Source organism: Plectropomus leopardus, chromosome 7 (genome assembly GCF_008729295.1).
Source record: "Plectropomus leopardus isolate mb chromosome 7, YSFRI_Pleo_2.0, whole genome shotgun sequence".
Lineage (NCBI taxonomy): Eukaryota > Metazoa > Chordata > Actinopteri > Perciformes > Serranidae > Plectropomus > Plectropomus leopardus.
The window spans coordinates 8,295,613-8,309,254 of record NC_056469.1 but is presented as its reverse complement, the minus strand read 5'-3'; the positions used below and the strand labels follow the sequence as shown (position 1 = coordinate 8,309,254).

At 39.9% G+C, this 13,642-nt stretch overlaps 1 protein-coding gene across 2 annotated transcripts in view; it reads left to right on the top strand.

Moving 5' to 3' along the window:
- bckdhb (branched chain keto acid dehydrogenase E1 subunit beta) overlaps positions 1-10,683 on the top strand; it is a 62,484-nt gene extending 51,801 nt beyond the window's left edge. Inside the window, exons 10-11 of one of the 2 annotated variants that reach the window (XM_042490188.1) lie at positions 7,143-7,294; positions 10,194-10,683. In XM_042490188.1, the coding sequence (XP_042346122.1) occupies positions 7,143-7,283 (141 nt within the window). In that variant the 3' untranslated portion in view covers positions 7,284-7,294; positions 10,194-10,683. Of the gene's footprint in view, positions 1-7,142; positions 7,295-10,110 lie in introns of both variants that reach the window. The other variant, XM_042490189.1, reaches the window with a different exon arrangement.
- Positions 10,684-13,642: the final 2,959 nt, after the last annotated feature.

The following is a 13,642-nucleotide window of genomic DNA, read 5'->3' as shown; positions in this document are numbered from 1 at the left end:
TAATGGTGGTCTGCTGCTGTTCAGTTCCATCAGTTGCCCAACAGCCTAAAGCCCAATTCACTCATCAGCTATTTTTTACCTTCTTATAACTACAATATGTTGTGCCAACTTCTGAACTAAAATCACTGATGCAGGCCCATGAAATTTTATCTGTAGAGTTAATGTCAAATTCACTTTTTCCAAGTTTTCTGACACACTGAAAAAGCAAATACATATGTTTTATGTGGATTTCATGTTCTGTAGAAATGACCTTGATGTGCATCTGAATTTGAAACAAGACTGAAAATCCAACTACACTAGCAGCCCAATTGAGGCTCTTCACACACTATAAAAGACCATCAAATGGATGTGAAATTAAGAGGAAATTGTATTAGTCCTAAAATTGTAATACTTACAGTTTTGGAAATCTAAACACTTCGCAAAAGTATATATGATTGGCATTTATTCAGCAATGCAGTTAATAGCCGTTAGCCATTTAGTGTATTTGCATTCTATAATTAACATTCAACAGCCATTCGAAGCATAATCAAAATAAATTAAAATTTGAGCCATTTGGACTACATGCATGATTTTGGTTTCTTTTGAAAGAGAACATCAAATTAGAGAAGTATTTATTGATGTAATGTATTTTGGACTAAATATTTTACTGGATTGGAGCACCTGGACCTTTGCCAATGTAGCAAAACCTTCTTTATCAGAATGGAATCAAACAGTGGAGTATTATGAGGCTTCATAGTTGAGTTGCAACAATTCTTGCAATTTTGCTCTGACAGAGGCACTGATTGTACCCGTTGTTGTGACTGTGTCATTAACTGATTTGAATCAATCCAATCACAAGAATCACAAGAGTGGGAATGGGGGTAGAGAGAGTAGTATGGCATGCAACAAAGGGGCCAAGGCTCGACTGGTTGCAGTAATGTGGCATACACTCCAACCACTCAACTACAGGGGCGCTCTTGCTTTAAATAAATATGCTCAGTTGTATGTTAGTAAGATGAGGCATCTAACCAAACCCTAGACCCTGTTTTATGCTCCTTTGTAGGTTTATCTGTACATTAAATGGTTGGTTAATGACAATGCAGACTCATTTAGGCTAGCCCCTACATATTCAGACTCTGCTGCACATTGTCAAACTCAGCAATCTAAGCTATACTTTGTGAGCCTCGGATGTACTGACATACATGGACATAGTAACATTTTACCATTTTGCATATTGGTGGAGGTTTCATGAAGATAAGGAGATATTAGTTGAGAATTCATATAAGCTATACAGTGCAGGCTAAGTTATGAGTATAAACAGTCCTTTGAAGGCAGTTTGGTTTATCCCCTGATGGAGAAAGACATGGGAAGCGACCGCCATGACTTCTACAGTGGGGATGCGATGCCCCAGGCCTACTGGCTACTCTGCTTCTTGTTAAGACAAGCACAACAGGCAACTAGAAGTTTATAAGCATGTTGAAGATTTGAAACTAGTCTCAGCCTGTTCTCATTTGCAATCAGGCTTGTTTGGGGCCCTGGCATTGTCTTTCCTAGCTGATATAGCAAGTGATATTGGCACTTTTCCACCCCTGTCTGACTGCAACCTCCAATCTGTGGGTGTTTCTGACGAACTGATTCTTGTTGTGACAGGAGACACAATATCATCACTGCAACTCTAAGCCCCCGCCGTGAAGTATTTTTAAATCCGGCACCACTGCAGGATACACGCGTTTTGGCACTGCCAGGTTGACATATTTTTATTCTGGCATTTAAGTATATTACATATAATGATGCACTTCCCAAAAGATAAACACCGATTTGAATGAAATCTGAGTTGTGTGGCCATTCTCTGTCCAGCTGTGGTGGCAGGCAGACTACTGTGCTTTTCTCCCACTTCCAGTAAATGTATTTAGAGGAGATTACAGATGTGATCCAGACAAAAGAGCAAACTCCCTGGTACTGTCTGACTGGTTGTCTGTAGCTGGGCAGAGAATAGATCTTGAGGTTATAATCTCTATGGTCACAGATAATCTAATTGTCACTTTTCATCAGTGCTCTGAGATAAAAGGAATTTAAGGTACCATGTGGTGTTATTCTGGGTCATTGGAAGGAAGTTTTTCCCCTCTTCAGGGTCCATCACAAAGGTTCACTCAGTGTTAATTTTGGCAGCTGTTTGATCGAGTGATTCAGTCTTTGTCTTATGACAAAAATGCATTTGTTTTATGTCACATTTTACTAATCTTTTTTTCTTTGTAGCTTTAGTCTAGTTGCAGTAGATGAAAAGTCATTACACTATAGTCATCTTTTTGTCAAAATGTTTTTTCTCTGAACTATTGTATCAAGTGTTGAAATTTCAGTTAGATGTTTTTTTTAACACTTACAAACCTGAATTTCTCCAGTAAAATTTTCTGACAGGTTTAAACTCAAGTCCTCTCACAGTCAGTGGGTTAAACTGGATTTTCTCTAGCAACTGGTGGTTCTGCTCTGCTGCAGTTCAGCGGCTGACATGTGAAAGTAGCTGCTAGCAGTCACTGCTGCAAACAGCAAAGTCCACAAATCCATTTAACAGCTCCACTATCCCTTATTTACTGCCAAATTACGTGTGCTAATAGCTAATGCTGCTCCAGTTTGAGTGTTTTGCAGACTTGGCAGACTATTTACTGTTGTTAATCAACCTGTTGCTGCTCCAATCTCATACCACTTATTCAGCATTACAAAATAATTACAATCACGGCCGCTCTTGGCTTCCTTTTTGTTATAGTTTTTATCATCAAGATCTTTTTCTAGTTTGCTAACATCTTGTTGGTCTGCATGGAAAAAAGGTCTGTGACAACATTTTTTTTCATAGTTTTTGTGAACCAATTTATCAGTGTGTTAACCATTTTATAAATAGCTTGGCAAAAGGTCATTCACTACATGTCATGCTGTCAAATAAACAGTGCAGAGGAATGGAGCTTTTCTGTCAATCCTGTACAGAAGCAAAATTAGATGTGTGATTTTGGGATTGTTGGTTGATCTAGACCTGAAAAGACAAACTCCTCACATTGCTTGGAGAGTTGTTTGGGCCTTTCATCTGCCTGTCAGTAATTCAGAGAAGATGACATCCAGTTTTGCTGCAGGCCCCAGTCTATTCAAGTACACTCCTGTTCAACTTAAACTTTTCCAAGTTTGTGTGTTTCCACTAAGTGCAACCAAGCTTTGCCCTTGTTTACGCTGTTTGCTAGGTGCCAATTATGGCATTCATTAATTATGTTTAAATTATCTTTAAAACAAGACTGAGCTGTGTAAGTGACCTCATGGGCATAGAATCTGGCTCTTTCATTAATTTGATTCCCATTTCCTGAGAACATGACTCAAAGAAACCAATGACATAGACACGGTATAGCTTGCTGGAGGCTGTTTGATCTGAAACATGTCTGGAGCAAACTGTAGCATCACTCTTCAGTGAAAGTCACAATCCAGAACCAGCGGCTTTTTTCTCTACTCACACTCACTTTAAATACACAGCTGACTTTAACTATGCTTCATAGACCCCAAGGCCATGGACATTTGTCAGCGCATGAGAGCAATGCACTAAAGGAGAAAGTATTTGAAAATGCAAAGGTTTTGTTTTCATGTCGCTAGAGTTGCGGTGGCTTTTGTCAGGGCCTGTTGGAGAGAATCAGTCTCAGGTTGTTCTAAATTGCAGAAGAAAGAAGGAAGCAGAGCAGTGAAGAGGAAAGGCGGGTTTGTTGAACTAGTTGTCTTCATTTAGTGTACATTCATTAAAGCTAATCACAGTTAATTAGCTGGGTGGAGCAGACCAATCAAGTCCTAGTGTGCAGGAGTTCAGCTGCCAGGCAGATAGCAGTGTTTAGCAGCATAGAGGCCGGCACAACAGATCAGGTGGAGCTCCCCTTATTTTGAGGCGGGGGGGGGGGGGTCTCACTGTTAGAGGCCCGACGACTACTGGGCTGACCTCTGTTTATTGGTTTTATGTCAAATAATGTATTTGAAGGCCTCACTTACAACTTGACTGGTTTAAAGTGGAAATGGACAAGTGTTTTGCTTCAACCTGTTATTAAGTAAATGTCCAGTTCTATCCCCCACTGGATACATCTCCCAGGAAAATGAAGGCTTCATTCGTTGCACAAAAAAAGTGTGTCATCCATTGTGGAACCAAAACAGGAAGAAGATAGTTCCTTTCGTTTTCCCTGGTAGGTATCCCCAGTCAACAAAGAGCTCAGCTACTTTGAGTTGTCTCGTAGAGGAATGCTCCAAGTAAACTTAGGTTCCCTCCTATAAGCAGTGACACAGTGTAAATGTCTCGAGCTTTTATTGTGGGAGGTGAGAAATGAAGGAGTGAAGCTGCAACTTGCTGCCATTGACAATGTGGGCAATCCAGTTGACTTTGTGTTATCCTTCACCATCAATAATACCACTTGGAACCCCTACAGGGTCAAAAGTTGAAAGGCTGTCTGTTTCCTCTTTAACACAATAATGGCCGGATACTTCATAAATCACCATTTTTACAACACCTCAAGTGTCCTCCAGATGTTTTGGGTCATCTTTGCATGGTGCCCAGAGGAAGAATTCTCCTGACTTTTTTTGATTATCTGCATCCTCATTTAGCCCCAACATAAGGTTTAAATGTTTCACTTACTAGTGAATCATCTCAACATCTATGAGATGCATAGCTACAAAATAAGTTACAGGCATTCATGGTTCCCAGATGATGAATGCTACAGACTTTGGTGGTTCTCATACTTTTCCTCTTGTGTTCCCATTAGTTGATATTTATGGTTCTGAGTGAAATGTCTCAACAACCATTGGATGGACTCCCTTTAAATTCCAGACTCACAGGACCCACCCATCCTCAAAATGAATCATAATAACTTCTGATCCTTCAACTTTTAATTTTTCCAGTACTTTGCTGCATGAAGAAAGCTAATGGCACTACCACTAGCCCTAACTGTACATTTTGTTTATTGTTAATTAGCAAATGTTAGCAAGCCAACACACAAAGCTAAGATGATGAGCATGGCAAACTTTATACCTGTCAAACAGCATTTTAGTTTTATCATCGTCAGTATGTTGGCATGCTGACTTTTAAGTATTTAGCTCACCATGTCTACAGTCATGCAGCCTTATAGAGCAGCTAGCTCTTGGACTTTTTTCTTTTTCATTTATGGCATCCTCCACCCGAAGTTGATCATTTTTGATTTGTCTTCCAACTTGGCAGTCCTTTGAATTTAATGATACAACTCAAAACATATCCTCCAGGCGGGAATGCTCTCACTGTACCGTGTCATCTCCGCAGGCACACAGAGCAGCAGACTTCTGCTGCCGTCTCTCTCTTCCTTTTTTCTCTTGTTGTGTTGTATTTTTACAGGCTGTAAAAGTACCAAAGCACAAAGGGCTCCTAGTGAAGACTGACATTCCCCAGGACTCTGCCAGATGTTTTATAAGAAAATGAAAAACATAGTGTGAAACATACAAGTCCTGCACTGCCAAATGCCAAGCTGATCCATGGCAGCCAATTGGTGTGTTCGTAATGCGGGATTACATGGATGGCTGGGTTTGTGATGCTGTCAGTGTCAAGAGAGACAGATCAAAATCCATTCTATGTCTCTGTCAGAGACAGACTGTATATAACCAGGCAATATGCAAAGAAGGTGTCCTGCACCTTCCTCGCAGGCCACTCGTATGCTTTTGTTTTGGTTGCTTGAGTTGTTTGCAGGTCAGTTTCATCTGGAAGAGGGTACTTCAGGTCTGTTTCTGCAGATCTGTGAACACGCGCCCAAATGTGTTCATTTAACTCATCAGGGGGTTTGTCCCATTTGGAGTGTTTTGGCAAACTTCATTCTGCTTTGTCTCCATGGGAAGAGGTCAAAAGCCAATACAGAGACACGAGTCATTGCTTGTTTTGCACTCTGGCCAAATTGCCTGAGCACCGGCCTGTTCCGAGGAGCCTGAATGAGCCATTTGGACCTGTGGCATTTAAATCAGATATTAGGCATGGGCGGTATCACAGTATGACGGCATACCAGGATATTTAAAAATCCTGACGGTTTTCATTTTAAATACTGTCAAAAATATGTACCCTCATCTTTCTATCAACTTCATACTGCAGAGGTTGTGCATGCAGTGTTTGTCACATGCCCCGGAGGTCAGTGTGGTGCAACAGGCAGCTGGATCATGACTGCGAGCAGTAAAGAAAAAAATTACAAGACTATAAGCTGGACATCGATAGCTTGCATTGTGCCCGCAGAGAGAGAGCGGAGGGACCACAGGGAAAACTGCAAATTTTCACATCAAACTCTGTGAATTAAGGGATTATTTTGACCAAACTAGAGTTGCTGATGATAACATGATAACATGACTAACCATGACTAACTAACCAAACATGTGATTTTTGGCAGTTATATCTTTTTGTTTCTGTTGAGTTTGAATGAAGTGTGTTTTACAATGAGTTAAGAAGGTAACTAAACCAGTATTAGTTGAGTAAAAGAGAAAAACATGAATTCTCAGTGTGTATGGTTGTCCCAGAGATGGGTCAATCTTCAATTTTGCCAGTCCAGTCTGGTGTATGAGCCTTAGACTGGTTTAATTTCGGCAAACTGGCAGATCTAGCATTGGTCATTATGTCACATCAGCGCTGAATCCAATTCATAGAGGATTGACTGATTCATGAAGTTGAAATGAGGAATTGTTTATATGAAATCTACTTTTTCACTTCAAAATCCTGATGATGATACAGTCATATACCGTATTCCTCGGAGAAGTTCCAGGAATGTATGAAAAAATAAATACCGCCCAAGCCTATGGGATATGATAATAAAAGTGATATTATGTTGTCAAGTTGTTAGCTCAGTTTTGAATTAAGCATTTGATGCTTGTTGTCTGTTGCAGTCAATATTACAGATCCCCTTTTGATATTGTTGGATAAGCCAAGGTATTCTGAAGGGATAAACCAGATCAAACATACTCTTGACATGCATCAGCCAAAATGAAGCACCTTCTTTCTCTCAGACAAGGTCAAACACTTCAGGATCTGAGCTGTTGCTGTCTGAACATGCCAGCTTGGGTTCCCTGCCTCAATGAATTATGTTTGAGCACTGACATCATTCAACCGATAATGGGAGTATTTCTTTCTTTACGTGTGTGTTTTTGTTTCCTTGCAGGAGGAGTGCTTCCTTAACCTGGAGGCTCCCATCAGCAGGGTCTGCGGTTATGACACCCCCTTCCCTCACATCTTTGAACCCTTCTACATCCCAGACAAGTGGAAGTGCTTCGATGCAATTAAGAGGATGATCAACTACTGAACCCCAATCAGGTAGGAATGATCTGACAGCTTCCTTTGAAGGAAAGTGACAAAGAAACATTCTGCTATTTTCAAACAGTTAGCGTATATTAAGGCCTGTCAGCCACTGCCCTGTAATCTGCAATATATATTCCCATAATGTAGTTATGAAGACACAAAATCTAACTATGACCTGCCATCAGTCACAAAGAACTATCAATAGAGAGAAAATTTAAATCACATTTTTTCCTTTTTTTACTTCCACACTTTTACTTTGCTGTCTTATATAATTCTCTGCTAGACATATAGTAGTTTATTCTCATCCAGACACCACAAGCTAATGTATATTCCAGGGCCCTGTTCAGCCATAGTATCATGTACATCTGAATTGCAGCTCTAGTGTGACCAAGTGAGATTGTATTTCATTTCCCAGCTTGCATTGGTTTTTATCTCTGGAAAGATCCACATTTGCACTTGGCCAAGTTGGGCATATAGCTAAAGAAGAGCACAGTAGCAAATTTGTATACAGGCTTAAACTACACGGAAAACTGTGTGGGTGCTTCAAAACATAATGCATTCTATAAATCTGACTCGTGGTCCGAGGGTGCTGTTGCTGTCTTGGATAATTCACTAACTGTTCAGCCACCTGCAGTGAATAATAATGTTTTATTTTAATTAAATGATTAAAATTTCTGGAAGTAATGGAATATGTTGCCCAGAAGCCAACACCATGATTTATGCAAGACAGAAAAATCAAATTCAGTTATGAAATTAAGCAAAAATTAGGGCAACACAAACCAAATGGATCAACATTGTTACTGCACCTAAGAGTACATTATTATTCTATCATAAATATCATACGTAAGCCAATTTCAATCACACTCAGTTATAGTGACAATGTTTCATCAGGGATATTTAAATCTACAGTGCACATTATCACAGACAATATCCATCTAACACACCCCCCATCTCTTCTGCACAGCACAATAAGTAGCGTTGGGTTCCGTTCTCTGTACTGTACTCTCGGATACCGACCAAATAACGTCATTACTATTTCATGATAAATCAGTTGGTGCCAAATTTAGGTGAGTTCACTTGGGTGAAAACAGCCGATTCAGACGGGAGGCACTGCAAAGTGGCCCAAAGCTAGGAAGCCACCAGTGGAACTCAGTGGGCAGATTTGCAGTGCTTTGCAGCGGAGATAACAAAGCGTCACGAAATACCCCTGAATCCGTGGAGCCAGCCAAAGAGCTCCATAGGCTTAGCCTGGTAAGACCATCCTGATCTTGTGAGTTCAACATTCTGTTTCTCTCCCTTTGTCAGTCCAGACCCTCTGCCACCCCAAATTATTTCAATTGACTCTATGACTATTATTGGATTTCAGACTTTGGATTGGATTTCAGGCTGTGTTTCCTCTGCTAATGCTAAAGTTAGCACTTTTTGGTGCGTAAGCTGCCATTGTTTTGAAAGCAGCAGCCCAACGCAGTCCCTGATTGGCTGCCTTCGGCTACAGAGCGGATCCCTGATTGGCCAAACAAGACTGCAGTGGATTTAAATCATGTGGTTGGTTGGAAGCAAGTCCAGACTGACAGGGTGAGAAAAAGAGTTGAACTCACGTGATCAGGATGATCTTACAAGGCTACCATAGGTTGCTGCAGCAACGATAGTTTGGCTACCGATACCAAATTTGATTTATCGGTTCAAACTTGAACAGTACTCAAACGTAATAAAAAAGACCATAGCTAGCATGCTACCAAGAGGCACGCTATAATAGATGTTACCGAAATACCTTGCTCAGGTGTGACTAGAGTGTTGAGGGGGAATGGATCAATCCTAGGACCTAGACAGATGGTTTTTAAATGAATTGGCAACATTTTAGGTTTTCCTTGTCTATGATGGCAAACCATTGGTTGATAAAATACCCAAACAGTTTAAATATGTTAACTTGGGCTCTGGAAAAAGGTTGGGCAATAGACCCAATGATTAATTAAGAAAATAATCAGCAGATTAATGGGTATTTAAAATTGTCTATTAAAAACGTCTATTCTCCTCAGTTGAAGTTTAAGATTGAACAAAATGTATAAATAAAATACCACATAGGTGCAATGTAAATGAAGCAACACATTTTTATTTTTATTTTTTTAAAGAAAAAAGTTTGGAATATTTTCATGCCATGATCTTTCTTTCTTTATGTACTATAAAATGTGAGACCAGACTTCATAAAGCTTGATGATTATCAGTCCGTGTGATTGGAGATCCAAAAGCACAAATGTTCGTCATTAATTTTAACCGTTCATCAAAACCAGGCGTCGTCTGACTCTTCCAACAGTCCTTGAAGTGCCAATAAAGCCTGCCAACGCAAGTCCAAATTTAATTTGGATGTATCTGGTGGCAGGTGAGACCTGCCTCCTAATAAGCACAACTGGGAGCATTCTGGCGCCCAATGTGAGTGTTGTGAAGATTGCGAAGCATCTGTTTTGGGTGTATTCACACCTGTATTTAGAGTTGCTGACTTGTAATCAGACCACCCAAGACTGACTTTAGTGCCAAGTGTTAACAGGACCAACGTGTCATCGATATGCCCAATTTACTTGTGTAACCATATACTGTGCTCTCACGCTGTAGGTATGCTATTGTGTTTCACCGGTTGCATAAGTGTTGAATAATCCTTTGAGATGGGGCAGCTAGTTTGCCAGATTCTTTTGTAATCCCTTTTTAATTGTCAGTCATGTTGAGTTATAGCCATTCAAAGTTGTTCTTGATTAATAAGGTGGAAGGAGCATTTATAAACTGTTTAATTGAATACAACACGTCACCTCTCATCCTCACTGCTCACTGTGTCCATCCAGCTCTGCTTTTCCTCCTCATCTGCCATCCACTGTGGACCGCCAAGTTATTCCCTTTAACTTACCGACCCTCTCTCCTCTTCCAGAGACGACTTCTGGTAGCCCTGAACTCCACGCTCTCTCCTTTTCCCTTCCGTTCATCAATCAGTGGAGTGCAGCCAGGAAACGACACTTTGTTGACCATCCAATCAGGAAGCAGCATCCAGATGGGCTCCATGTCCCCCTGTGTCTTCCAGCTAAAAGACTGTTACAGCACCTCTGCATTGGGGAACTTCATTCTGTTGCAAGGGAAAAAATGACTCAAGCGGCTCTATATGGTGAAACTCTACTTTGGCATCTACACAGTGCACATAATTTGATTTCCTGTCAAATAAGTCTTGGATACTGTGGGAAAAACTTTCAGAGTATTTGATTGAATTTGTGACTGTCTGCCTTTCTGTGCTGTTACCTTTTGATTGAGTGTGTCAAGCTCTGCTTTAATCTTTATTTAGTTTGACATGAACTGAACCTTATTGTACTAATATAGTGGATCTGTGGTTTTTAAGGAAAATAAAGTAATCCGGATTGTTGAAAACATTTGGTCTTGTGATTTGCATTTCTTTGAAATTGTTTGGATTTTTAGTGTCATTTTGGCCACAAATATTAAACACCTGTGCTATGCGGTTGCCGCTGGTCATTAGATTAAGGAAAAAAAATTCCAGGCTGGGGAAGTCTGCAGATTTGATAAATCTTTTGATGAAGTCTGGGAATTTTGCATCACCAGGACATATTTTACAGCTTGTTAAACACATTTAATGCATTAGATTTCAGAGTTTCCCACAGAATTAGTGTGGCATGTGTGGCAGTAGATGTATTAATCGTGGCAGGCCACCACAAATAAATCAATGTGTGCGAAACCTTGGATTTACATTTTCAGGCAAAACTGAAAAATGAATGTTTTTTCTATTACAGTAGTACTTTTATTAAAAAATTACAGTATAATTCTAAAAGCTTGATAGTAATACATCATGGCCACTGTGCAAAAGTTTATCCTGTTGTAACGTTTTAAGACCTTCCCATTTTGTCAGTGCTTCCCGGAGAAAGCTGTCTTTCCTTGTTCAACTTCTTGTCCATGGCTTACTACGTAAAAGTTTGATATGGAGGGTTGTGGAATAAACTGGACCCACTGCTTGACCCCTGGGTCCTTGTAACACAGGTGTCTGAGAAATCTTGAGTCATAGGTAAGCTGTTACCAAAACGACAATTAGAACTGCCAGTCAGAGGTTGGAATTCTGCCCATGCCCCCATTAGAAGACGCTGGTGAGAAACTATAGTGTCCTCAATCGCTCTGTCACTCTGACAGTGCCATGAGTTAAATCATGTGTAAAACGCGCTGACCTCTAGAGGCAGGAGTAACTACTGTATATATTATGGAATTCTTCTTCTTGACAATATTAGCTTGAGGTCACAGAATCCATAAAAAACTCTTTACTCTTCATACTTTGTAGCCCTGTAAGATCAGACTTTTGCTTGTGTCCAAGAAGTAGCTTTGGTCTATGATTGGTCCAAAATGCCAAAATTCAGAATGGTTCATCCTTTTTGGATCATGATTATTTGCTACAAAATTGAAGTGTAATAGCCATTAAGCAACAGTCATACATTTTGGGGCATAAATAAAGATGATGTAGATTGGGCAAATACAAACAAAGGCCCCTCTTAACTGAAAATAGATAAAGAAATAAGATTAATTTCACCAATATGCAGAACAATCCGGCATAAACCACCTCCCACAAGAGCAGGTTGGCTCTCATTAAATATATTTATACTTAAATATGCCAACCATTTCTGTCATGGTGTCAAAAAAGTCAGTAATGTGCAAACTTTGATGAAATAATAGGTTTATTTTGTATTCTGTAGGTTTATGTTTTATAATACAGTGATGACTGCTGTGTAATTTATGCGTGTTTTGTCCAATCTTAAATCTCTATTTGATCACGTGACAAGACAACAAGAAGACGCGAGGTGACGCATAAAATCTGTCAACACGGAGGAGAATAGCACACCTGGACAAGCTAAGCTAGCAGTCAGGCCATTTTAACACAAAACGGTTGCAAGAAAAGACATGAGATAGAAGAACAGGAGACGAAGGTTGAAAAGCGCCCCGAATGTGATTATTTAGGATTTTCTTTTTTTTACAAACAGTCGCCAGCTCACGGATAAGCCCTTAGCAGCTACTTTCGGTGTGTGTCAACAAACACGCAGCAGGTAAGCTAACCTCCATGCAAGCTAGGTAACGATGGTCTCAGTAAGCCTAACCTAAGGCTGTTGTGTTAATGTAAATTTCATGACAAGGCTTACATGTATTACATAGGCTACGTCAAGGGCTAACAGTAATTTAATGTCTCTACTAAGTAGATAGCCAGCCTATGAATTATTATTGTAAGCTAACTAATAGCCCAATAGATGCTGGCTAATACATATTTTCGGTAGCAGGTCTAACCAGTCCGAATCAGAGCCACTCAAATAGGTGAGTACAAGTGCCTTTTTAAGAGGATTTGGGGGTATCTGATGGGCCGCCGTGTCCCTGTTTGAAAGTTTCCCCCCCCCCCCCCCAATTTAGTGATTGTCAAGTATCCTTTGTAGTGAAATTAGCATCATATTATGCATGCTCTTATAGTGATGCCCACCAGCAGATGGAGACCTAAAATACAATGCTTTTCAGTGCAGGTGATATTCATTCATTGTGCAAAATAAGAAAAAAAAATCTTCAACTTAGGTTTCATGTTTTGTACATATTCATTTTGTCAGTGAAAATAATGAAATAAAATAAAAATATCGATTTGCGATATTGGCAGAAATATGCATGTTGGCTGATACTGATAGGTATTTCATTTTGAAGCCAATATCTACATATATAGATGTGTATATATATGTACATATATAGATATAGGTGTGCATGTAGCTGGTCAGTTTTCGGGACATGTTGTTTGTTAAGTTTTGCAGCTCTCTTCTTTCTTATTTACCATAATCTCTGTCTATGAGGAGTGTGATTGTTGTGAATTGAGGTTATTGTACTATAAGTGCTTGAAAAAGTCCACGATCATTTCACTATGACAGTGAATGGCTCCTCCGCTCTCAGGTACTTGTCACGTTTTAGAACTCTGACTGTCACACGCTGGTCTGTCCATGGTTTTGATCACTTGATCTCTGACCTTTGTACTCTGCAAATGCACTAGTCTCGGTAACACATTCCCACTGTAAAAACCAACACATGGTTGGTACTATATACCTAATTATGTGTGCATGTCTAAGTGTGTGCGTATGTGTGTGCACATGTGCTTTGTAACTGAGGAGCCTAAGAGCCTGTCGTAACTGCCTGGGCCTTGCTATAACTAACTTATGCCACTGCATGCATTAATTGTAGTGGCCCTAAAGTGCAAAAAACAATGACAAATCAAAGAACACAACCGCAAATAAGAAAACACAACCCCAAATCAGAAAACACAACCCCATATCAGAAAACACAACACAAACCGAAAACAGAACTTCATATCAG